Here is a 27500-nt window from a genome sequence, read left to right as displayed (position 1 = left end):
GCAACTTGACGGTACAGCTTCTTTTCGCTACTTCAAGGGATACTGCACATTGCAATGAGGATTGCTTTATTTAGCCACCTGTAAGTACTGGCCACTTCCTTGAGTGCATATTCTCAGGAGTGAACGTTTCTAAATCTAAAGGCGAGTTTATATGTTCTGCTACTTGATTACCATGAAGCCTCCAGTAGTGTCCTGTGTACTGTGACCTTACCTCCCCATTGCAGCACACAAACATGTTACAGTACCCCTCGGAATAATGATCATAATGTCTTGCGGTCGGCATGGCTCTACCAAGGTATTCGTTAGACAAATGGAGAGCCATGCAGCACTTCCACCTGTGATTGGTTTTTGCTCTCTACTTTGAGGGATACTGTGATATGTTATAGAGTAGGAGGAGCTGAGCAGATTGATATTTAGTTTTATGGGGAAAGATTCAGTTTAACTGTTTTTTTTAATTCTTTTACATCTCTGCACAACCTGAGCTGAACAGTCCAATGGGCGGTCCTATCAATGATTGACAGCCATCTGTACATAATTGTGCATACAGGGGTAGTCCACACACAACTATGTTGACAGAAAAATGAAAATGTTATTGCCATCAGAAGACAGGGCAGAAAATAAATAAACTTTTTCCAAAGATATTTTATTTTTAAAAGTAGTACATTAAAAAAAAAAACAATATAAATTCTGTATCGTAGTAATCATACTGAGACAGAGAATAAAGTTATCCTGTCATTTTTACTGCAGTGTGTATAAGATTCCTCCAAAGATAGCGGAATTGAGTTTTCTTTTTCATTTCACTTCACTTAAGATTTTTTTTAAAATTCGGTACATTATACGGTACATTAATTAGAGCCATTGAAAACTACAACTCAGCCCACAAGAGACAAGCCCTCAGACAGCTGCACTGATGGATAAATAAAAAAGTTATGATTTTTTGAAAGGAGGTTGGGGGTGGGGGGGTGGATCTGAATTAAGTCGGGTCAATGTCACTTAATAGTTTATAAATACTTTGAAAGTTCAGAAATGAGAAAAGCTGACATACAGACACTCTGGCATGGCAGGTTGTGTTTGGTTGGTTTGGTACACTTGTGAAATATTTAGTAACTGGTATTTTCTTTATAGCTTACAAATAGCATCACAGACAAGACTTCCCTAAATTATGTTTACCCGACTCCAGTCATGTTTCATTTATCAACAGCTGTAGGTGAATGACGATCTGTCAGACTAGCGAGCCAAAAGAAACAAGTGATGCCAGGTACGGGCTTAAGTTGCAAAATTGCACACAACCCTTTCAGTGCTACCATATGGGATTTCCAGTAGTATATTCCATTTTGTATATATGTGATACAGTGCTGTGGACTCCCAACACCACGTGCGATTAATGAAATGTGAATCTTTTTTTTTTCTTATTAAACTTGTCAAATGTCAATGTATATGCACATAAATCTATCTACACAAACACAGTTTATAACATGGATATTTAGAAAGAAGTAGTTTTCTCCCTGTAGTTTAGTTATGGGGACAAGAAATCAGCTCCCACTGGCCTTAAGAATGCATCTTACGACGTAACCGCAGTGGCAAACGGACTCCATTGACTATAATGATGTCAGTTCAGTTTCCTTCCAGCTGTCCAGCATTTTACAGGGCGGAAAAGTGCGGCATGCAGAACCATTTTATCCTGTATTGTAACGGAATTCAGTGACGGAGGTTCTAAATGCATCTCTGGCGCTCATGTGAACTGGCCCTAACACAAGCAGAATGGATGAGAACAAACATTATCTGCCTTATATTCTGTAATGTTATTATGCCGCTAAGGACACGGCTCCTTTTTTTTCAGAATTTCGTTTTTAACTACCAACTTTCAAAAACTCCCAACTCTTATTGTTCCGTCCACGTAGCTGTCTAAGGGTTTATTTGCAAGACGAGTAGCAGATTTCAATGGTACCATACTGGAAAATGGATTTTGCTGTGGATCCAAAAGTAATCCATAGCAATATCTGCAACAATTGGGATTTGTGGTGGATTTTGTCATCCCTATTGAATTTAATAGTGAAAATCAGGAACAAATCCGTATTTAAAATCCAGATTACAAGTCAATTTACGCCGCAGCTTTTTTCATGCAGTGGGGGGCTGAGATTTCAGTAAATCTCATTTACTTTGTTGCCTTTATAAAATGTTGCATATTTTCCGCCTGAGAATCCACAGTGTGCACACTACATGTACACATATGCTGGAGATGGAATTAGCCCAAACACCGGAGTCCTTGCATGGTGAATAAACATTAGACAGTGGGGAGGTGACCCCATTGAGGTAATAACTATGATTGACAGTATTCTTGAGCACAGTGGGACAACTAGCAGTACTTGTAGTATTATTGAAATACACCAACATGATTCTAATGTTCCAATCAAATAATCTTGGACATAATTCCTTTATTTTCTTTTTTACAACTATTCATTTTTAGTTATATTTTCTGACATGTTAATTTTATAGAGTTCCATTTTAAATGAAGTTTGCAACATCGCGGTCAATAGATTCACTCTCTTAAAACCTTTTTAGTTTTAGAACAGATTTTGACAAAAGGAAGAGAAACTTTTTTTTGGAAAACATTTTCAGTCTCTCTTATATTGTTATTTTTTTTATTACAAAAGACAATATAAGCGAGCAGATCATGAAGTATAAGGAGAGAGTTACCGACTGTGGCCACTACCTGCAAGACCATTCCCTTTTGGGGGTTGCCTTGCTGTTGCATCTCCAGGGCACCTGTTGTCACTGTCATTTGCACCAAAGCAGGTGATAGTGACAACAGGTGCCCTGGAGATTCAGTCGCGTATGCTTTCTACATAGACCGATTGATATCCCTCAAGTTGAAGTGCCTTGGGTTTATACTGCAATGCTTACTTTACCTTAAATCATTTTTTGAGCAGCATATGTCATTTATATAATATTTAGTGGTTTTGATTTATTAAAAATGCATACAAGTTAAAAGCAGAAAGTCGAGCAAATGTAAATAATTTTCAATGTAACAATTCCTTACATATGAGAAAAAAAGTGAAGTGTATTGGCAGATATACACATACATACTGGATAAAAAAGTGCATGGAGAAACATCAAAACAATTTAAGGGACTTATGGAGCTTTTAAAATTGTTGGCCTATCCTTAGGCCACTTCAATATTTATATGCGAGTATGATCCCGTTTGTACTCCGTTCTGCAGGCTTGTCCCATTGAAGTGAATTAGACAAGACTGCAGTACTCAGAATTGTCGCTGTGAAAACAAAAAACAGCGATCTGACTATAAACAGGATCATGATCAAATATATACATTGAAACGGCCGCAGAGCTTAGCCCCTTCAATCAGCTTAAGGTTTCCTGGGGGGTGGACCTTCACTGGTCAGATATTGATGGTCTATCCTGAGGATAGGCCATTGGTTTTTTAAAAGCTGCATAACCCCTTTAAATTTAACCCTATTCCATGAAAATTGTGTGCACCCAATAGAACACGTATATTTCACATATCTATTTTGTAGGCATATACCTTTTTAATAGAATTCTTTAACCCTTTGAACATGGATTTATATCATTTGTTGTTGATTACATCTCACATACTATAGACAAAGTCGGTTTACCTGCGGTATGCAATCTGTATACGCAAACATGGATTTACATCGATCGTCCATACTTATATGGTAGAGAATGCACATAACAATTTGCTTGTAGTTTTCATTTTCTGGAATATAAAAGGAAATTGCTTATTTGGAACAAATGTAAAATATCTGCATAGTGTACCATTTGTTAGAATGGCAAATGTGAGAAAATCATAAATTCAGTTTATTCTGGTGAGTGCATTCCTTGTGAATGCATCATGACATAAGTGCAGTAAGACGTATGCGGGAATTAGGGTTAGATCTATCAGACCTACAGGGGCTTCAGACTCTGCAGGACTTGGAAGACGAGAACTTGAGAATTGAAGGCATCGGTCCCTTCACTGATCTCAAACCATCCTGCAAAAATAATCCTCCGTCTATTTACAGTCCTGAAATAGACATCTTTGAGAAGCTGGTAAAAAACGATCTTAAAACCCTAAAACCCTCCCAGTACCAACACTCCAACTTGACACAAGAGGAAACCAGAGCACTTAAAAATCTTGAAAAAAATCCTAAGATCATCATTAAACAAGCCGATAAAGGCGGTAATATTGTGGTACTTAACAGACCACAATATATTGATATGTGCCGCCGCCTTCTTGATGATTCCTCTACATATGGTACTCTCCTTTGTGATCCAACAAACTCCTTCTTGACAACTTTACGGAATCTTTTACAACAGAAACTGACTGCTGGTAATATCGATACAAATGAATACCGCTTCATGTATCCATCAACACCAACTATCGCTACGTTTTATGCAATTCCGAAGGTGCATAAGGGCATTGTCCCCATTAAGGGTCGCCCTATTGTCTCCGGGGTAAATAACCTTACCCAAAACGTAAGCATCTACGTGGATAAAATTCTCCGTCCATTTGTTCTATCATTAAGATCGTATGTTAGAGATACGATGGACGTTTTGAGAATACTTGAAGGTATTACCATTGACTCTGATGTCTTATTAGCATCACTTGACGTCGAGTCATTATACAGTTCAATTCCCCACGAAGGAGGCTTAACGGCAGTGAGCTTTTTTCTTCAGCAAAGAGGCTCACACTTTGACAGCCATAATCAGTGTGTCATTGACCTTTTGGAATTTATTTTAAAACACAATTATTTTGTGTTTGACTCCGAGTACTTCCACCAGCTCAGGGGTACAGCGATGGGGACGCCCTGTGCCCCATCCTATGCAAACCTGTACCTGGGCTGGTGGGAGGAAAGGGTCATCTATAATAATCCACTTTGGGCTGATAACATCACTCTTTGGTTGCGCTATATAGACGACATCCTCGTTCTATGGAAGGGTACCGCTACTGCATTTGAGACCTTTGTTGAGTCATTGAACTCGAATACCCTGAACTTGCGGGTCACCAGCGAGATAAACTCCACAACACTACCCTTCCTGGACCTTCGGATCCTAAAGAACGAGGATGGCACAATCTCATCGACTCTATTTCGTAAAACAACTGCAACCAACAGTTTATTAGGATGGCAGAGCTACCATCCTTTGCCTTTAAAACGTGGAATTCCGAAAGGCCAATTTCTTCGTCTACGACGAAATTGTTCAGACGAAGTATCATTTCTTGAGGAGAGTAAAAATTTGACGAGACGTTTTATATTGAGAGGATATCCAGAGGATACAATCTCCAAGGCTTTTCAATACGCATCTCAACAACAGCGGAATGCACTACTAACACCACGAGCTCGTCCCACTGAACATTCTTCACGAGTTATAGGGACGTATGACACAGCCTCCCAACAGATACGTGAAATCCTGTCCCATTATTGGGATATTTTGAAAAATGACTCGGACATCAGAGATTATATCTCTCCTAATCCCCGCATTACGTTTAGACGGGGACATAACCTAAAAGATCATCTTGTCAAAAGCCATTTACAGCCCGACACATCCAAACTGACTTGGCTAGGCTTAAACCGTCCATTGGGTACTTCTCCATGCCATTCGTGTGCGGCCTGTCCCTTTGTCCTGAGGGCCAGTTCCTTTACCTGTGCTGTCTCCAACCACACCTATCAGAATCATGACTTCATCAACTGTAAAACCCGCAACATCATCAATATGGCCACCTGTCCCTGTCCAAAAAACTACATAGGGAAAACAATACAGCAATTCCGCCGCAGGATCTTGGGCCACATTGGGAATATACAAAGACATGAATCAACACCATTAGCTGATCACGTGTGGGCCATACATAATGGAGACGCACACTCTGTAAAGTTCCAGGGGATAGAACTCTTACGCACACATGGACGACGTGGCAACGTGGATCAACGGCTTCTGCAAAAAGAAGCATCATGGATCTTTAGGATGAACAGCCTGAGTCCGACCGGCCTCAACGAAAGTCTCTGCTTTAACTGCTTTCTGAAGTAAAAAATTACAACAACTTCCCTCTATGTCCAAAAATAAACTTTATTGTTAATCCCCATTTGAATTAACTGCCCGTGCTTCTTTTACTACTGTCCTCTATTATGAGGTAGATCCACTTATTTTGACTATCTTCTGTTTATCAGGCTATCCGTAAATATCTCGTCTACAACCATTCAAACTCAATATAATGCATCCTGCCTTCTCTACTGGACGTGTATACTTACCTGAAGGAACATCTTCACTAACAATGAGTTAGATATAAATCTCTCTCTATATATAATAATGCTGTAATAAAAGACAAACTAACATACTCTCAATAAAGTTGCAATCAATTTGAACTAATAGATTGCTCATATAATACTGACTTAACTTTATTGTTTAGGTTTGTGAACATTTGAGAATCATCTTCCTCATATGCAGCAACTGACAGCTGCACTCTGTGGTTCTGATCGCTTTTTGCCCTTTCTGTCAATGGCATTTACTGCTCCGCTCATGTGACCGGCCCCTGATCACATGATAAACGCGGTGACGTCACAGGTGACGCGCACGTGCGTGATGACGTCACGCGCATGCGCAGTAACGCGGCCGGCCGTCCCCAGTATCTCTTTTTCATCCCTGAAGCAATCGGCTTCAGCAGAGGACGATCGAACGCCGCTTTTAGGTCTTTATGACTTTGGAGACATACAGGTGATCAAGAACGCACTGTTAAAAGATGTTAAAACGTCGCAATTTACCTAATTACAGCGTTACCGCCCCTTGAGGATCTGGATGATACTGATTGGTCCCTTCACTAATCCCCTCCCATGGGGGCAGTCCAGTAGGCTACTATATGAGTTGCTAACACACAGCTCAGCAGTACCCCTGTGGCTCACCATCAGAGCCACAGGCTTTGCATCTTTTTCATTTTGTTTATTATCTCTATTATTTTGGGTGACTCTCTGCTTATTGGGGCATCTTATTTACTAAGACTAGCACAAGCTTTGACTTAGTGCTAGCTCCTCTCAGCTTGGGTAACGATTCGTAACAACAGCTACTAACTGTTAGCAGACTATATTTGCATTACTCTAAGGAAAAAGATAACTGCCTTAAGATCCATCTCAGATTTAGGGTGACCGCAATCACTTTGTGGCCCTCCCTATCTCTGATTATTTCTGATCTTATTCCTCTACCTGCTGTCTCCTATCAATGAGACCCTCATCTGAGGATTAATTTTTCAATCAGGATTGGGCTACACGTTCACTCTGTCATTAGTGAGACACTTGAGCCCACTGATAACCTCTGTTATCTACCTTAGTTCTTTTTCCATAAACCCATCAATCTATAATAACCGCAATTTTTTGGTAACGGGTCGATCTGGGAATGCATTGTCCATGCTGTATGGCAATGCACACCCCCCGCTCACTATTTATTGAGTAAGAGGTGCTATTGATTACATCCGCAAAATCTGATTGATGTTGGATTCCGCTTACTCATCTTTTGAGCGATATTAGCCGTTGACTAGCTGTTGAAGTGATATCGTCACTTCCTCGTGCCTCTATAATATTGGTTCTACCAAACTTCTAGGTAATTACCTCCTGAGTCCCCTCTGTATGTATCCACTGTATTCCACTATCTTTCATCTACTATGATACATTAATTCTATATAAATAAAGTGCTACACTATTTCCTCTTGTTCGCTTAGGCTCCTGATGAACCACAAGAATATATGTGGGGAAACGCGTCGAGCATTATTAATTGAGCATTATTAATTTGAGCATGAAGATATTATCTCTTCAACATATCGCATGAATGCACGCTCAGTGTGAGCAAGCTACATCTAAATAAGCTCCTCTCTGAGTTTTTTACCTCACAAGAGCCTTTACTATCGATAGACCATCCTCTTTCTATCTTAAAAAGATGGTCTATTGAAATATACTTCTGGTAATTTACACTATAGGAACTATCTAGAGTCTTTAGGAGAAATACACTACTAAACTCCTAGTTCCCTCTCACCAGAGTCGAAGTGATTAGTACCTTTCTATTTTATTAGCACTACTAATCTACTAAGCCTTTGAGGAAAACAATTCTGCAACAAGGCTAGTAGTTGGACAAGATACGTGTCGGATATATGTGTTCTACTAAGCCTTTGAGGAACACAATTCTGTAACAAGGCTAGTAGTTCGACAAGATACTTGTCGGATTTATGTATGTTTTTTGTCGAGTTCTGTGTGTCAGCCCACCTACGTTTTTAAATATATTCCCAATAAAGCTATTTTCTTTTAGTCTATAACTGTGAAAAGAACAGTAAGACAGAGGAGTATAGATTCAGGAACTGCAGTACCTAGAGAAGTAAGTTAAAGAATGTTTTAGAATATATTTACATTTTTTTTTGCTTGCTCTAAATGTAGCAGCAGTCACGCATGCGCCGTCCCATTCTATTCATCTTCAATGGGACTGCCGTGTGGGATAAATATTGTGATATTTTAATAGTATGTACATGACGACAGCAAATATGGTTTTGTTTTTTATAGGAATAATAGGAAAAGGGGAGGGGGGGGTGAACATTTGATTTTATGTTTTAAACTGTTACAAAAAACTTTATTTCATTTTTTTTTACAGTTTTGTTCAGTCACCACAGGGGACTTGAATTTATGATTATTTGAATGCTTGTATTATATACTGCAATTCTTCAGTACTGCAGTACACAGATTGTGGGGTTGCCTTTCAAGTCCTACCTTTAGTAGGTTCCGGGCTGCTGTGCTAGCTCAGCAGCACCCCCATATCATGCTGTGGGGGGTGCCAATAGGACACGGATACAATCACCCACCCCTGCTGACTGTTTAGATGTGTTGGGCCAACTTTGACCATGGCACCTAAACAGCTAACTCTGATGGCGAAATTTACCAACGGCTGTCAGTTATGAGAAACAGCTGAAGGCCACCAGGTATGGAGCGACCTCAGCTCTGAAGCCCACTCCACACGGACTTCAGGACTGTAAGTCATTTATAATCGTTTGGCTGTCCTGAAGTGGTTACGTTGCACCTGGTTTTAAGGAAGGTAGCAGCTCTTCTGGGTTTATTCTCTTAAAGGAAACTTGTCACCACGGGCATCATGAACCCAGGATAGGTATGGCCATTGCCCCGTGGATGTGTTATTCTGAAACTTTGGGGCGTTTCAGAATAAACACACTTTGAAGTTTGACTTGAAACAAAGCTCCAAGTCAAAGAGGTGGGCTGCGCAGCTTCTCCATGCCCGCAGCACGTTGACCTTCAGCTCTCTACTTGCTTCTGTGCACCCATAGGGAGGTGTATCAATGTGGTGAGATGGCTTTTTCGAGTTGCATAAGTGCAGCAAGAGAGAAGTGCCTAGTTTCAGGAGTTTGCTTTGGTGACCTTTCAAGGCAACAAATTATGATCCTGAGCTCTGTTAAAGAGCCTATCTAGAATACAATGTTCAGTTCTGGAGAACTCACCTACAGAAAGACATTGGTAAAATAGAATAAGTCTAAAGACGGACTACTAAATGGTGGAAGGTCCCAAGAAGAAAACTTATCAGGAAACACTTAAAGAACTTATTTGTATAGGCTAGGGTAACGGTGGGATATGATCAAAACCTTTAAAGATGTTAAAAGGATAAATAAGATTTAGGAAGGAATTAGAAAAGAACAAGGGAGCACAATCTGAGATTAATTGGGGAGTCGGAGGGGGGGGGGGGGGATATTATTTTACTGAAATAGTACTAGATGCTTAGAATAAACTTCCAGCAAATTTGGTTGGAAAATCAAGAATAAATGAATTCAAGCATGCCATAAGCATAGATCTATCCCAAGAGAAAAATAAAAATGATAGATAAGGGCAGACTAGATGGACTTTATCTGCTGTCAATTTTCTATGCTTTTAGAACTTCATTGAACTCTGTTCTGGTAATTCCGATGGACACATGTGCTCTTCCCTACAAATGTTATATTTATTTTTTACAACTGAAATAAGTAGTCATTTTTTCATCCGTTTTGAAAGACTTTGAAAGCATATGGTTAGCATGGGCTCCAATATTGAACTCCTCAACCTAATTGGGTAAGCATAACGAGGAGGCATAAATTTTACTATCTGTAATAACTGCAAGCAATGCCGTTAAACCTTTTAGTTCAGTTTCCCAGCAGGACATGTGCTTCTCATTTCGTCTTTTGCCCTATTTGACCTCTTTAATTTTCTCCACGGATCAAATACTAAAGACTACAAATGCTGGATACAGCTCAATCAAAGCATAAAATATGGAGGTCCACATTATTTTGGCATCCTTTAAAATACGCAGTCCTTTCATACTATAGCTAATTACTCGGCAATTGTGGTTTCTAAGGCGTTTTTACACTGCTGAACAGATACAATGCCATCAATGAATCCAACACTTTATTCTCCTCCCTGACCTCGGCAGCATGCTCGGTTATGGTTTCTGTCCTACAACTGACAGAGTAGACCATAATTAATATAAAGAAATCAATTAAACTCAGGAAGCTTAAAGGTCATTTCGTGTCAAGTCATCACATTAAAATGAACTTTTCAATCCAACCCTCTCAGATTTTCATGAAGTTTAGTAGGATTGCAGAGGACATAAAGTAACTTACAGATGTAACGTTTTAGCCCTCAGTGATACATGGTATTCATACAGCAGGGTTGCAGACATGAGGAAAAATTGCTAACTTTGCTTGCAATTATAGTAAAACTTTTATCATGCACTCGTTTTGAAGCTAATGGAGCACAATTTTCATAAAACATTGTTTTAAGCTAAAGTACTACATTCTTCCTTTCAAGGTTGCATGATGTAAACTTTGACATTGAATATCTAAAAAAAAGTGTACATTTATTTTTGGGGGGTGGGGTGATAAAGTATGTCATAGAGGTAAATGCAATCTCCTTGATGCGAGTTTCATTTTGGGATTTGGGACTTGACTTTGGGAAGTTTGAAAAGTTTTTAGTTTTTTGTATTGGGCTGAGAAATCGTTCAGATTCCCACAGTCAGTGAGATTTGCTTACAATTCAGTTTCTGTATGCATAAAAACTGAATGACGATCGGCCTGTGTAAACAGGCACTCATTCATCTATGAACGAACCGTGAATAGAGGCGAGCGGGCCGTTCCACTAACGTAAATGTTGACATTGGGAATCTTACAGAAGGCTACACCCATTTTAACTGAAACAGGACAAAAAAAAAATTAAATCAGCAAAACTGTACCTAGAAGAACTGTGAGCTTGGGGAGAAGTCCAACTTGTACCATCTTGTTTCTCAGTCCAGTGTCAAAGGAGAGGTTCAGAAGAAGTCGCAAAGTTATATTCTGTAAATCTTCATGCTCACATGGCACCATTTTACACAATTTTTCAACAATATCCATCTCTGCCTAAAATAAGCATCAAGAAACTATATATTAGAACAACAGAGCACACTAAACACGAAATATACAATGCCTTACCAAATACTGAATCAAATAAAACCTTTCATAACCAATTTAAAAAAAAAGTTTTTTTGTTATTGCTTTTGCTATTGTTTTCTGGCTTTGAAATCCATGTTGCGCAAAAGAAAGAACTGACATGTTGATTCTTGACACAGAATTTGCAAGTACCGTATATACCGAATAAGATGACTTTTGAACCCCCCAAAATCTGCTCTGAAGTCGGGGGTTGTCTTATACGCCGGTAATACAAAAAAAAGAATGTGTAAAAAAAAAAAAAAATCAATACTCACCTCCCCCGGCGTTCTGTGGCGCTGCTGCAGGCGGTCGCTCCCTCCTGGTCCCCGGCAGAGTATTGCTTTCTGAATGCGGGGCTTGAAATCCCCGCCTCCAGAAAGCTAATATTGTGATTGGCTAACACACGCTGTCAGCCAATCACAGACATTCAATGACATCATTGAATGGCTGTGATTGGCTGAAGGCGCACGTGTGTTAGCCAATCACAGCCATTCAATGATGTCATTGAATGGCTGTGATTGGCTGAAGGCACGTGTTTTTTAGCCAATCACAGCCATACAATGATGTCATTGAATGGCTGTGATTGGCTGACAGCGTGTGTTAGCCAATCAAAGTACTAGCTTTCTGGAGGCGGGGATTTCAAGCCCCGTGTCCAGAATGCAATGCTCTGCCAGGAACCAGAAGGGAGCGACAGCCTGCAGCAGCACCGCAGAACGCCGGGGGAGGTGAATAATGATTTTTGTTTTTGCTCCACTGTATTCCCGGCGTATAAGGTGACAGTTGGGGGGTCGTCTTATACGCCCCATCGCCTTATACGCCGGAATATACGGTACTAGTACTATCTAGATCAATTAGAGTAGCACGATACCATCTAGGCTAAACTCAGGAGGGTCTAGATAATGCCCTGATTGTTAGAAAGATAGGAGTTTAAGTGTATACAAAACAAAACAAAAAACCGGCATCATGTCAGTACTAGTTTGAGTGGTCCGTCTAGTCTACTTACAAAACAATTAAGTAATCGATAACACGGCATTGACACAGTATTGTGGATGTAGATACACCTTGGGTCCTCACATAGGGGTCAATAATATTGGTTTGATAGAGCTATTCATTCAGTGCTCGCCAGCCATAAAATTTGAGGATTATAACAATCTAATTGACTCCCGAACAAATTCACTATTAGAGTATGTGAGAGATAGCATGACATTGTCCTTATCTTTGGGTGAAACGGCTTGATCAGATATTGGCCCTATCCTAATGGGGAAAATTGACTGATCAGATTTTCCGTTAGCTACACGTGAGTATACTCGATCTAGTTTGAGAGAGTCTACTCTTTTAAATCTCCGCTATTTCTATCTAGGCGGCAAGATTATTAGCCACCCTCCAGTATAACAAGTCTGGAGTAAATCTTGGCCCCTGAGGAGCCCAATAGTTGGGCGAAACGCGTTGGGCATTGATTGGGCAACTGTCACCTCATTGATTCAACACGACAGTCGTATACAATTTTGGCTTGATAAAAACCCAGTGTAATTTGTGACCAATAGTCACGATTGTCTTCTCTTATGGGTGGCAACTTTGTATATAGAAAACTGAGTCGCTAGTGACATCAATCTGGATACATAACCAGATAGCATTTTTCACCTTTTCCCTTTCTTGGGGGTATCACTTATCTGTTACTCCTTCAGGTATACATGTTTGTTTGTTCGTTTATTCATAGGTTTTAAATAAGTTATAAGAAAAGTTAAATTTTAGGATCATTAGACTGTTGGTCCAATTAGGAAGCTTGGAAATGTGTTACTGGACCTGTTCTGCTTCTGTGAAGTTAAAAAAACCTACAATCCACAATTTCAGAAATACATTTTTTTTCAGAAATGTTTTTGTTGCTTTTAACTTACCATGTCATTCTTGTTTTCAAGGAAGATGCTGAGCTTCTTAAGAAAGGATACCACAAGGATAAGGAGTTCAAAATTATCTCTGTCTAGTGCTTTTACCAACATATGGACAATATTCTTGTTTCTCATCTTCAACTCTGTGCGAGTATCCTCAGCGAGGTTAAGCAACAGATAGAGAGCCACTAAAAGAGAGAATAATTAACTGCTTAGATTTTGATATGCAAACAAAAGCATTAACATTAATCTAAAGAACAGAACAACTAGTTCAATTTTGGTGTGATGAAATGCAGCGCACCAAAAGTCCACTGAAAGACTGCAGAGTACAGTACTGCACTATATAAGGATCATGTAATTACATTCCATTATCTCCATCAAATAAAATCAAAAACAAGATCATCATCTTTCCAATATGCTGGAATGAACGATAAAGCCATAGTTTCTTAGGATTCGTAATGTTGGAGAAATCAGTGCTGCTCTTCAGAAGATTTCGGTAAAAGCGGTTTGTTTTGTCACACTACACCATCATTTCAGCCACTGGCCTAATTTACAGAGCCATGATTCTTTTTTTATCTTGCATCGATTATAGTTAACAAAACTTCAAAATTTTAATCCTAGTTTTAGTTACGTAGCCTGCGACATGGGGCATAAATGATTGACTGGCATGGTACTGTACAATATTAGTATATTAGGGCTAAACACCTGAATGCCACATTGTCATTATTTGTGGCAAATTTATCAAATGTCACACATTGATGATAGATTAGTTGCATATTCAAATACCGTATATACTGGCGTATAAGACGACTTTTGAACCCCGAAAAATCTGCTCTGAAGTCGGGGGTCGTCTTATACGCCGGTAATACAAAAAAAAGAAAGTGTCAAAAAAAAAAAAAAAAAAAAATCAGTACTCACCTCCCCCGGTGTTCTGCGGCGCTGCTGCAGGCTGTCGCTCCCTCCTGGTCCCCGGCAGAGCATTGCTTTCTTGACGCAGGGCTTGAAATCCCCGCCTCCAGAAAGCTAATACTGTGATTAGCTAACACACGCTGTCAGCCAATCACAGCCATTCAATGACATCATTGAATGGCTGTGATTGGCTGAAGGCACGTGTGTTTTCTGGAGGCGGGGATTTCAAGCCCTGCGTCCAGAAAGCAATGCTCTGCCGGGGACCAGGAGGGAGCGACATCCTGCAGCAGCGCCGCAGAACGCCGGGGGAGGTGAGTAATGATTATTTTTTTTTTGCTCCGCTGTATTCCCGGCGTATAAGGTGAAAGTTGGGGGGGGTCGTCTTATACGCCCCGTCGCCTTATACGCCGGTATATACGGTAGGTCTTGAGCTGTGGAGTCATCTTACACCGCCCAGCTGCTGGAAAGAGATTGAGACAAATTCTGCAACTTTTTAAAAAGTTGCATTTCTCAAGTCTGTTTTAAAGCCTCACTCCACTCAAACCATGCCCTCTTTTCAAGACACGTGGAAAAGTAGAGATAGAAGCATACAAGAGCAAAAATTCACAAAATTTACAAGCAAAAACTTGGGATTTCTGATGACAAAAAACTACCGCACAACTTTGATTAAATTCCCCCTTATTTTTGAGATTTTGCACTGCAGTATTGAAAACCGAAGTGACCCCCTCCCATCAGCCATAAGACTATACATGTTGTAAATGTATGCCCTGTGCAGTTGGGATGTATATAAACGTCTGCAAAATATGCCGAGCAGGGCCAGCTCCAAATAAAGCAGGTATTGGCTGTTTTTGACAGCTATCTACAGCCGAAAAGCAATTATTTTATTAAAACAATTAGTATCACTTAAAAAAATTTTTAAGTGATACTACAGAAAAAATGTATAAATTCGAAATTACTTTAATCCTACTGACCCACAGAATAACGGGAACATGTCATTTTTACTGCATCCTGAATATCGTACGCTGCCGCCACCAAGTGGAGAAATTGCCTTTCTCCCAATTTCCCTCCACTAAGACGTTTTTAAAAATCTCCCAATACATTTATGGTACATTAGCATATAACATCCTGCAAAAAACAAGTCCTCATGTAGATAACGCCCTAGAAAAATTATGTTATGATTTTTTTGAAAGTGGCGTCCACAGAAGATTCCAGATGCTTCCACTGTCCACTCTAGCTGTGACCGATTGGTCTTTACAGACCAGCTAATCACTGAAATGAGGGGAGGTGGCACAACTGGCATCATTATACCTGCCTACTCTGACGATTAGTGTTGCCATGCATAAAATCAATTAGTATAGTTTATTGTGCCCCATGGCACATTCATTGGTTCAAATGCCCCCAAGAACCATGATTGGCTGGTCTAAATTGACTGACCAATCATGGCAATTGCCTTTACTAGGGTGGGGGTGGGGATTCCCCCAATGATGCCTAGCTTTAAAATGTCTTGAAGCTTCTGTGTGCTCTAAAAGCTGCAAATGGCTGTTCAGAATTGACTGACAAATTTGTTGCGATTGCTGATTGGTGAAGTGTAATATAATAAATCACGGTTGCATCTCACAACCAGCAGCACACGCTCTGCCACGCAATTAATCCGAAAATAATAGGTCAGCACGCAAAGCTTCCATAAAAAAGACTTTTCTAGATTTTATTCATTACAATTAAAAAGATGTTACAATACAACAGAGATGAGTCTCCAGTGTGCAGCAGACAGGCGGAAGGAAGGCATACAACATATCAAGTTCATAGAATTATATAGATGTTCAAAAATACATGTATGCAAAATTATATATCAACAAACATTTAATCATATAAAATGACACATCAAGCATACAAAGCATTGAATCTATACACATAAGCAGCAGTACATAATGTATAAAGCCCACCTTACCACCTGCACCCCGAAACGTGTTTCGCTCCAAACTTCCTCAGGTGGTGCCAATTCATCTCTGTTGTATTGTAACATCTTTTTAATTGTAATGAATAAAATATAGAAAAGGTTTTTTATGGAAGCTTTGCGTTCTGACTAGAGATGAGCGAGCACCAAAATGCTCGGGTGCTCGTTACTCGAGACGAACTTTTCGCGATGCTCGAGGGTTCGTTTCGAGTAACGAACCCCATTGAAGTCAATGGCCGACCCGAGCATTTTTGTATATCGCCGATGCTCGCTAAGGTTTTCATTTGTGAAAATCTGGGCAATTCAAGAAAGTGATGGGAACGACACAGAAACAGATAGGGCAGGCGAGGGGCTACATGTTGGGCTGCATCTCAAGTTCACAGGTCCCACTATTAAGCCACAATAGCGGCAAGAGTGGGCCCCCCCCCTCCCAACAACTTTTACTTCTGAAAAGCCCTCATTAGCAATGGATACCTTAGCTAAGCACCATACTACCTCCAACAAAGCACAATCACTGCCTGCATGACACTCCGCTGCCACTTCTCCTGGGTTACATGCTGGCCAACCCCCCCCTGCACGACCCAGTGTCCACAGCGCACACCAAATTGTCCCTGCACAGCCTTCAGCTGCCCTCATGCCACGCCACACTCATGTCTATTTATAAGTGCGTCTGCCAGAGGAACCGCAGGCACACACTGCAGAGGGTTGGCACGGCTAGGCAGCGACCCTCTTTAGAAGGGGCGGGGCGATAGCCCACAATGCTGTACAGAAGCAATGAGAAATCCAATCCTGTGCCACCTCCATCTGGAGCTGCACACGTGGGCATAGCAATGGGGAACCTATGTGCCACACACTATTCATTCTGTCAAGGTGTCTGCATGCCCCAGTCAGACCGCGGTTTTTTATAAATAGTCACAGGCAGGTACAACTCCGCAATGGGAATTCCGTGTGCACCCACAGCATGGGTGGCTCCCTGGAACCCACCCGCTGTACATAAATGTATCCCATTGCAGTGCCCTGGACAGCAGAGCTAACGTCAGATGAAATGCAGGTGGGCTTCGGCCCACACTGCATGCCCCAGTCAGACTGGGGTTCTTTAGAAGTGGACACAGATGCATTTACAACTCCCTGTGGACCCACAGCATGGGTGGCTCCCTGGAACCCACCGGCGGTACATAAAAATATCCCATTGCATTGCCCATCACAGCTGAGGTAATAATGTCATGTTTAATGCAGGTGGGCTTCGGCCCACACTGCATGCCCCAGTCAGACTGGGGTTCTTTAGAAGTGGACACAGATGCATTTACAACTCCCTGTGGACCCACAGCATGGGTGGCTCCCTGGAACCCACCGGCGGTACATAAATACATCCCATTGCAGTGCCCAACACAGCTGATGTAACGTCAGCTGTAATGCAGGTGGGCTAAAAATTAATTTGATTACACTGTAGGCGAGGGCCCCCAAAAATTGGTGTATCAACAGTACTAATGTACATCAGAAAAATTGCCCATGCCCAACCAAGAGGGCAGGTGAAACCCATTAATCGCTTTGGTTAAAGTGGCTTAATTGGTAACTAGGCCAGGAGGCAGCCCAGTTAAAATAAAAATTGGTTGAGGTGAAAGTTTCAACGCTTTAATGAGCATTGAAACGTATAAAAATTGTTTAGAAAAATTATATGACTGAGCCTTGTGGGCCTAAGAAAAATTGCCCGTTCGGCGTGATTATGTGAGGTTTCAGGAGGAGGAGCAGGAGGAGGAGGAGGAATATTATACACAGATTGATGAAGCGAAAAGGTCCCCGTTTTTGATGGGGATACAGAACGATGCTTCCATCCGCGGGTGCAGCCTACGTATTGCTTAGGTATCGCTGCTGTCCGCTGGTGGAGAAGAGAAGTCTGGGGAAATCCAGGCTTTGTTCATCTTGATGAGTGTTAGCCTGTCGGCACTGTCGGTTGACAGGCGGGTACGCTTATCTGTGATGATTCCCCCAGCCGCACTAAACACCCTCTCTGACAAGACGCTAGCCGCAGGACAAGCAAGCACCGGGGAGCCATAAAGCAGTCAAGGGCCTTAAAGAGTGTTGCCCTGCCTGTGCTGTACATGCTGCCTGATCTCTGCGCCTCCCCTGCTACCTGGCCCTCGGAACTGCGCCTTCGGCCACTAGCGCTGTCGTATGGGAATTTTACCATCAGTTTGTCCGCCAGGGTCCTGTGGCATAGCAACACTCTCGAACCCCTTTCCTCTTCGGGTATGAGAGTGGAAAGGTTCTCCTTATACCGTGGGTCGAGCAGTGTGTACACCCAGTAATCCGTAGTGGCCAGAATGCGTGTAACGCGAGGGTCACGAGAAAGGCATCCTAACATGAAGTCAGCCATGTGTGCCAGGGTACCTGTATGCAACACATGACTGTCCTCACTAGGAAGATCACTTTCAGGATCCTCCTCCTCCTCCTCAGGCCATACACGCTGAAAGGATGACAGGCCAGCAGCATGTGTACCCTCACCAGTGGGCCAAGCTGTCTCTTCCCCCTCCTCCTCATCTTCCTCCTCCTCCTCACCGCGCTGAGATATAGACAGGAGGGTGCTCTGACTATCCAGCGACATACTGTGTTTCCCCGGCTCTGTTTCCGAGCGCAAAGCGTCTGCCTTTATGCTTTGCAGGGAACTTCTCAAGAGGCATAGCAGAGGAATGGTGACGCTAATGATTGCAGCATCGCCGCTCACCACCTGGGTAGACTCCTCAAACTTTCCAAGGACCTGGCAGATGTCTGCCAACCAGGCCCACTCTTCTGAAAATAATTGAGGAGGCTGACTCCCACTGCGCCGCCCATGTTGGAGTTGGTATTCCACTATAGCTCTACGCTGCTCATAGAGCCTGGCCAACATGTGGAGCATAGAGTTCCACAGTGTGGGCACGTCGCACAGCAGTCGGTGCACTGGCAGATTAAACCGATGTTGCAGCGTGCGCAGGGTGGCAGCGTCCGTGTGGGACTTGCGGAAATGTGCGCAGAGCCGGCGTACCTTTCCGAGCAGGTCTGACAAGCGTGGTAGCTTTTCAGAAAGCGCTGAACCACCAAATTAAAGACGTGGGCCAGGCATGGCACGTGCGTGAGGCTGCCGAGCTGCAGAGCCGCCACCAGGTTACGGCCGTTGTCACACATGACCATGCCCGGTTGGAGGCTCAGCGGCGCAAGCCAGCGGTCGGTATGCTCTGTCAGACCCTGCAGCAGTTCGTGGGCCGTGTGCCTCTTATCTCCTAAGCGGAGTAGTTTTAGCACGGCCTGCTGACGCTTTCCCACCGCTGTGCTGCCACGACGCGCGACACCGACTGCTGGCGACATGCTGCTGCTGCTGACACATCTTGATTGCGAGACAAAGGTTGCGTTGGAGGAGGAGGAGGGTGCTTTAGTGGAGGAAGCATACACCGCCGCAGATACCAGCACCGAGCTGTGGCCCGCAATTCTGGGGGTGGGTAGGACGTGAGCGGTCCCAGGCTCTGACTCTGTCCCAGCCTCCACTCAATTCACCCAATGTGCCGTCAGGGAGATATAGTGGCCCTGCCCGCCTGTGCTTGTCCACGTGTCCGTTGTTAAGTGGACCTTGGCAGTAACCGCGTTGGTGGGGGCGCGTACAATGTTGCGGGAGACGTGGTCGTGCAGGGCTGGGACGGCACATCGGGAAAAATAGTGGCAACTGGGAACTGAGTAGCGCGGGGCCGCCGCCGCCATCATACTTTTGAAGGAGTTCGTTTCCACAACCCTATACGGCAGCATCTCCAGGCTGATAAATTTGGCTACGTGCACGTTTAACGCTTGAGCGTGCGGGTGCGTGGCGGCGTACTTGCGCTTGCGCTCAAACACTTGCGCTAGCGACGGCTGGACGGTGCGCTGAGAGACATTGGTGGATGGGGCCGAGGACAGCAGAGGTGAGGGTGTGGGTGCAGGCCAGGAGACGGTAGTGCCTGTGTCCTCAGAGCAGGGTTGGATCTCAGTGGCAGGTTGGGGCACAGGGGGAGAGGCAGCGGTGCAAACCGGAGGCGGTGAACGGCCTTCGTCCCACCTTGTGGGGTGCTTGGCCATCATATGTCTGCGCATGCTGGTGGTGGTGAGGCTGGTAGTGGTGGCTCCCCGGCTGATCTTGGCGCGACAAAGGTTGCACACCACTGTTCGTCGGTCGTCTGCACTCTCAGTGAAAAACTGCCAGACCTTTGAGCACCTCGGCCTCTGCAGGGTGCAATGGCGTGAGGGGGCGCTTTGGGAAACAGTTGGTGGATTATTCGGTCTGGCCCTGCCTCTACCCCTGGCCACCGCACTGCCTCTTGCAACCTGCCCTGCTGCTGCCCTTGCCTCCCCCTCTGAAGACCTGTCCTCAGTAGGCGTAGCAAACCAGGTGGGGTCAGTCACCTCATTGTCCTGCTGCTCTTCCTCAGAATCCTCGGTGCGCTCCTCCCTCGGACTTAATGCCCTTACTACTACCTCACTGATAGACAACTGTGTCTCATCGTCATCGGCCTCCTCACCCACTGAAAGGTCTTGAGACAGTTGCCGGAAGTCCCCAGCCTCATCCCCCGGACCCCGGGAACTTTGCAATGGTTGGGCATCAGTCACGATAAACTCCTCTGGTGGGAGAGGAACCACTGCTGTCCAATCTGAGCAGGGGCCCGAGAACAGTTCCTGGGAGTCTGCCCGCTCCTCAGAATGTCTCATTTTCATGGAGTGAGGAGGCTGGGAGGAAGGAGGAGCAGCAGCCAGAGGATTCTGAGTTGCAGCAGTGGACGGCGCAGAACTGTGGGTGGACGATAGGTTGCTGGAAGCACTTTCTGCCATCCACGACAGGACCTGCTCACACTGCTCATTTTCTAATAAAGGTCTACCGCGTGGACCCATTAAATGTGCTATGAATGTGGGGACGCCAGAAACGTGCCTCTCTCCTAATCCTGCAGCAGTCGGCTGCGATACACCTGGATCAGGAGCTCGGCCTGTGCCCACACCCGGACTAGGGCCTCCGCGTCCTCGGCCGCGCCCACGTCCTCTAGGCCTACCCCTACCCCTCAGCATGCTGTATTACCAGTAATGCAGAAACAGAACGCTGTAATTAAATGTGCCGCTTATTGGCCTGTGGTTGGAGGCTGACTTCGCTTACGGAACGCCAGGAAATAATTTGGCGCAAGCCTGCTGTAACACTTAGCTGGCTGCGTATGATTTTGTTGAAGTACTACACCCAGCACACACGGACCCAGAACACTGAGCACAGTGACAGGCAGGCCAAATAGATTTTTTGCCCAATATTTTTTTGAAAAGGACCACTACGTATATTCAATCAATAATATATGTCTTCTGGCCCTGCCTACACAATTCTGTCCCTGGAGTATTACTGCAGGGCGCAATGCTCTGCATGGCCGATATACCCAAAAAAAAATGTGCAACACTGCAAAAAGCAGCCTCCACACTACTGCACACGGTTAGATGTGGCCCTAAGAAGGACCGTTGGGATTCTTGAAGCCTACAATAACTCCTAACGCTCTCCCTACAGCATCTCCAACACGATAGCACTGTCCCTCAGCTATGTCACAACGCATCTGAGGCGAGCCGCGGGAGGGGCCGATTTTTATACTCGGGTGACACCTGATCTCGCCAGCCACTCACTGCAGGGGGGTGGTATAGGGCTTGAACGTCGCAGGGGGAAGTTGTAATGCCCTCCCTGTCTTTCAATTGGCCAGAAAAGCGTGCTAACGTCTCAGAGATGAAAGTGAAAGTAACCCGAACATCGAGTGGTGCTCGTTACGAGTAACGAGCATCTCGAACACGCTAATACTCGAACGAGTATCAAGCTCGGACGAGTACGTTCGCTCATCTCTAGTTCTGACCTATTATTTTTGGATTGATTGGTGAAGTGGCAATTTCCCCATGGTGTTAAGTAAAGATGGCCGGCTATCTGGAATAACAGCCAAATTTACTCTGTCACTGTGTTTTTAGATGCGGTGACATCTTAAAGACACACCTACATGTTGAAAAGCCACTACCAGAAGGGTTTGCCAGCAGATTTATTCCCTTAGCACACTTGGCAGAGCTTGTGTATGTATGGGGAAAGTGGTGGTGGTGCTGGTGGCGGGCAGGGGGCGAGAATGATATCTAGTGTGTGTGGCTAGCCTAATGCTGATTAATCATTAGAAATTGCTGACAGATACAATACAGTTGTACATACCTCTTAGAAGTTGTTCCTGCTTGACAAGAAGCCCCTGGTATTTTTTATATGTTTTCTCATATTCTTTTTTCAAAGACTGTGTTTCTGGATCATCATCAAGTATTCATCTTAGTTAAGAAAAAAAAACTTGAGGTGCTAAATCTACAAGAAAATAAATTCTGAGAAATGAAAAACTGATGTTTGCAAGCAGACTTATAGTCTATTTTACAATATTTTTTTTTAAATTGCTCCTCTGTATAGATATCACTGTTACACACTTGTTATGAATTCATCCATTGATCTTTTACAAAATGTACCACTCACGTGTCAAAGCTGATGAGAAAAAGCAGCTTCTACTGCACCAAATCTTACTGGCCAGTACAAGAGCAGAAGTTAGGGTGGTTTTACATCTGCATCGGAAGTATGGATGCGGCTGAAGATACCAGAAGAAATAGCCCTGCATGCAGCACTTTTTCCTTCATCCAAAAAGGCAACCAGCTGGATGGAATGCAGGCGGTCCCCATTATAGCCAATGGGGTCAACCCGGAGCCATTCAGTTCTGTCCAAAGACAGAACTGTTCAGCTACAAGGATTCCCCTTTCCTGCTCCCCAAATGGAGCAGGAAAACAAAATCCCCAATGTAGATGTGAAAGCATCCTTACTCCATCATTTGTGTATGAGAGAATTCAAGTAGTGGGGCAAAGCTACTGGGTATGTGCGACCACTGACATTGGATACATTAGGTGGATGTTCTGAAATGTAAAAAACACCAAGGGGTTCCAACAAGTAAGTAACTTGACACATCTAGACACAGGAGGAGTTTTCTTAAAATTATTTCACATAAAAAAATAGGCTTTGCCTAATTTAACATAGAAACGTAACAGTAAATTACTGGACAACTATTTTAAATATCATTCAAAAATTAGAAAAGGGCATCACGGCATGCAAACTGCACAAAAATCACGAATATGGCTCGACTTGAATTGCCCTACAGGCAAAAGTCTTAAGGGCTCTAGTAGCCATCCCAAAGATTTTGACCTTGTTAGAAATTAAGCAATAGCAGGAAAGGTGCTAGTGGATTTCTTGTCTTATAGGAACAACTGAAAATGAGTTACGACTAATTTTACAACAATTATTACTACTTCATGTGGCTGGGTAACCTTAAAGGGGTTTCAAGGGACATAAAAATAAAATTGACAGGCTTAGAATTGTGTAAAATAAAAATGACATACTCAGAATCCAGAATAACTTCTAAGCCAATCATAGGATTCAGCAATGATTCTTCCATGGCTATTGAAGCCTGTGATTGGCTGAGCAGTAACGTACAAAATGAACGTCACGTAGCTGTCAGCCTAGTTCTTCCTGGTTCCAAGTGGTGGTCACAAGAGCCCCAGCGCCAAACAGGGAGTGCCTAGAATAGGTGAGTATGACTTTTTTCTTTCTGCTACACAATTCTAAGCCTGTCAATTTCTTAAGTCCCAGAAAAAACCTCTAACAGCAACAAATAAAAAGCCATGACAACCCTGTTGATGGCTCAATCACCTAGGACAGGCCAGAGAGCTATTTGTAAGTTCCTGTGGACTTCCTGTGTTGGAGAGGTAAAATTTCATTTAAAGTCTTAGGAAGGTGAAATATGTTGTTAAATGCCACGCTGTTAGAGATAGGTTCCAAAACTACAAAATTATGCAACAATGGCTTCATATATAGCCAAGTCAAATTTGTTAACATTTTCCAAGGATATCTGCTTTCTTCTTCTTGGCCAATTCTTCTTGCCATAGTTCATGGCGCTTTAACTCGTGGTCAATGATGTTCATACAAAGTGCTCCAATTTTATAATGCGTTATTAATCCATGAAACTGAGAAAAGCTATAAGAACATGGGGAAAAAAGGAAACAACTTTAGTAAAAGATCTAGTTTTTAGTTCAAGCAGGGTAGCTATTGTAAGCCATATGGACTACCAAATAGAAAGCTAATGTAACTAATGATTACAAATTGTATAAATTAAAAGGAAAATGAAGCCACCCTCACCAGGTTCCAAGAGACCGGCTCATCCTGGAGAGCAGTATAGAACATGTAACTAATGTACGATAAGTTGAATGTGGTGTCAAACAAGAATGACCGGAGTCACTACCATATATTATGCAATCAAGTTGCCAAAAGTATCGGAGCTGTCTCTTCTAATGAGTCCCCCCCTTGTATAAGTAGGACATGATTGAAAAAGGGCTAAATCCATGTATTGCTCTTCAGTATACTGAAGTGAAATTCAGCTTAGTGGCTTAGCCAAGATTTCTGTCTTGGGGTTTGCGGAAACCTCCATATAGAAAAATTCAATACAGATTCCACCTAAGCTCTATTTTTGTTGGTGTTTTGTGTGTAAATATCTGGTATGATTACACAAAAAATGTCTTAAAAAAGATAAGTAGTGAGAGTCTTCAGTTGATACCTTTTAATGATCGACTGAAAAGAAGATAACCAATAGCAAGTTTTTGAGACTACTTAGACCTCTTTATCAAGCATCGTGAAACAAAATCTGAATACAAAAATTTACTTACACTTTTTTTAACCCCCTAAGGACCAGGCTGTTTCGGTTCTAAAATACCAGACACTTTTTAGGGATTTTATCCATGTGGTGGTTTTACTGCCCTATTCTTTTTCTTGCGCTACCAAAATTAGTTTTGCTGCATTTATTTTTCCATTATATATAGGGCTATTTTTTTATATCTTTTTTCACTGAGTTTTTTTTTCTTTTTTGTTTTATTATTGGTAAAAAGCTAAAAAGAATTTTTTAAAAATAGATTTTTCTTACATAAAAAAAAAAAGTATGAGAATGGGTTCCTCATTTAGTTTCAGATGTTTTGATATATAATTTGTATAGTTTTACATTACAGGGCACATATAGAGATGTTTTTGGTTGGCGTCGGAGGTGTGTCGCGTGATTTTCTTTTTTAGGTATATATTCTTGTTTGATTTTATAGTTTTTTAAAACTTATTATTGTAATTATTTTTTTTACCATCTATGTCCTCCATGATGTCATATAAGACCTCTGGGGGGGCATTCACATTGTCTTTTTTTTTTAATTTCACACTTTTCAACTGTAGCTGGGGCATACAAAGTAAACCCAGTTTACTTCTCCTATAGGGAGAAAAGTCACTGGCAGAGCTGATCAGGATCTGCAGTCCCGTGATCGCCGGGTCGAATAGCGGAAGTAATACTTCCGCTTTCCCTCTTTAGTACATAGCGCTTGTTAAAACCACTTGTCTTCTCCTCCAGGTCCTCGACTGTGTCTAACATCCGAGGGCCTGACCTGCTCCTGCTTGATTGCAGGAGCAGGAGCTTTAATCCCGCACCATACTTTTGCTATCGGCTGGGATAAAAGCCTAGGACAAATTTACCGCGCTTGGTCCTTAAGGGCTTAATAAAGAAAAATAAATTGTGACTAACCTCACGTAATCAAGTAACACCTCAACAGCGTTACAAACAACTTGCGGGGGGTGGGGTTGCTGAAGACTGGCAGTGGGAGAGACTCCAGGAGGCCTGCCGTACCATGTTTTATCTCTTCTCACCAAATGGAACTGTGAGAGGAGATGAAACAAGCTGATTTTCACTTTTTATCTCAGTTTGTGGTGATTACAGTTATTCATTTAACAACGGTGATCACGTAACTGGGGTTTGGTCAACAGCCACCACGATCACTGCTCCAAGCCATCAGCAACCCCAGGTCACTCCCCGGTGCTGCAGCTTTAGTCCATAAAAAACACATGCATCGGATTAAATCCCCTCTGATCAAAACTTCTGCCGTGTCACGGCCACATGTCAAGTTTGTTTTCTAAGTGATAAGTATCCATATAAAACAATGTATGTGAAACCAGCCTTATAGAACTTTTTCTAATTTATGTTGCTGAAATCCAGAATTTGTGAGCGTATGTTCACTTGGACCTACACATATGTGGTAGCTGCATCTTCCCTGCAGTATGAGCATTTGTTTGGGAAGAGCTGTGCAGATAAACTGAAACATTTCCAACAGATATAGCTTACTTTTGGAAAAGACACGGATTACTTACCGGTAGTCCCATTTCCAGGAGTCATCACGACGGCCCCATTACGTATGGAGGTTGCCCTCTGACCCAGGTAGGGACAGGAAGAGTTTAAAAGCACCTCCCCTTTCCACCATGCTTTAGTGACTTACAAATTATTACGGTGGACAATGTTTACTAAACCAAATTTTACCTTTATTCGGTCATATTTACATTTGAAAAACAAATTAAACTAGAAGGGAGGGAACTATGGGCCGTCGTGATGACTCCTGGAAATGGGACTACCGGTAAGTAATCCGTATCTTTCCAGGGCGTCATCCCGACGGCCCCATTACGTATGGAGTATACCAAATTATACGTGGCTTTAGGGCGGGACTACTGCCTGAAGGACTTTTCGTCCATAGCCCAGGTCTTTATCCGACTGGACGTTAACCCTGTAGTGTCGGATAAATGTATGTATACTAGACCAGGTCGCCGCTTTGCAAATCTGCTCGGCAGACGCCTGGCCTTTTTCTGCCCAAGAGGAGGAGAGAGAGCGTGTGGAGTGGGCTCTAATTTTTCCCGGAGGATTGAGACCCCTGGCTTTATATGCCTCTTGGATGGCCGTCTTGATCCACCTCGCAATGGTGCTCTTAGATGCCGTCTTTCCTTTTGCCGGCCCCTGAAATTGGATAAAGAGGTTATTATTTTTACGGAAAGAGCGGGTAGCCTCTATATACGCTAGAACGGCTCTCCTAACATCTAGGCTATGAAATTCTCGTTCTTTTTCATTGCGGGGATTTTGACAGAAGGAAGGCAGAGTAATCGTCTGCTCCCTATGAAAACTTGACACTACCTTCGGTAGGAAGGCCGGGTCCAGTTTGAAGGTAATTCTGTCATCTTGTATTACCATGTATGGTTCAATACAGTATAGCGCTTGTATTTCCCCTATTCTCAGAGCCGAAGTTATAGCGACTAAAAGGGTAACTTTTAGCGTGAGTAGTCTCGGGGAAAGTTGGAAGAGGGCTTCAAAGGGGGGTTGGCAAAAACTATTTAGGACTATATTTAGGTCCCAGGTAG

At 42.9% G+C, this 27500-nt stretch overlaps 1 protein-coding gene across 2 annotated transcripts in view; it reads right to left on the bottom strand.

Annotated features, from left to right (window-relative positions):
• Positions 1–27500, bottom strand: part of KIFAP3 (kinesin associated protein 3) — a 101147-nt gene that overhangs the window by 42552 nt on the left and 31095 nt on the right. For both annotated transcript variants that reach the window (XM_066597058.1, XM_066597059.1), the window contains exons 7-11: positions 24148–24272; positions 22428–22526; positions 13372–13550; positions 11245–11407; positions 3633–3733 (exon numbers count right to left, since the gene is read on the bottom strand). In XM_066597058.1, coding sequence (XP_066453155.1) covers positions 3633–3733; positions 11245–11407; positions 13372–13550; positions 22428–22526; positions 24148–24272 — 667 coding nt within the window. The remainder of the gene's footprint in view (positions 1–3632; positions 3734–11244; positions 11408–13371; positions 13551–22427; positions 22527–24147; positions 24273–27500) is intronic.

Source organism: Eleutherodactylus coqui, chromosome 3 (assembly GCF_035609145.1).
Source record: "Eleutherodactylus coqui strain aEleCoq1 chromosome 3, aEleCoq1.hap1, whole genome shotgun sequence".
NCBI lineage: Eukaryota > Metazoa > Chordata > Amphibia > Anura > Eleutherodactylidae > Eleutherodactylus > Eleutherodactylus coqui.
This window is presented reverse-complemented; position numbering and strand designations above follow the sequence as displayed.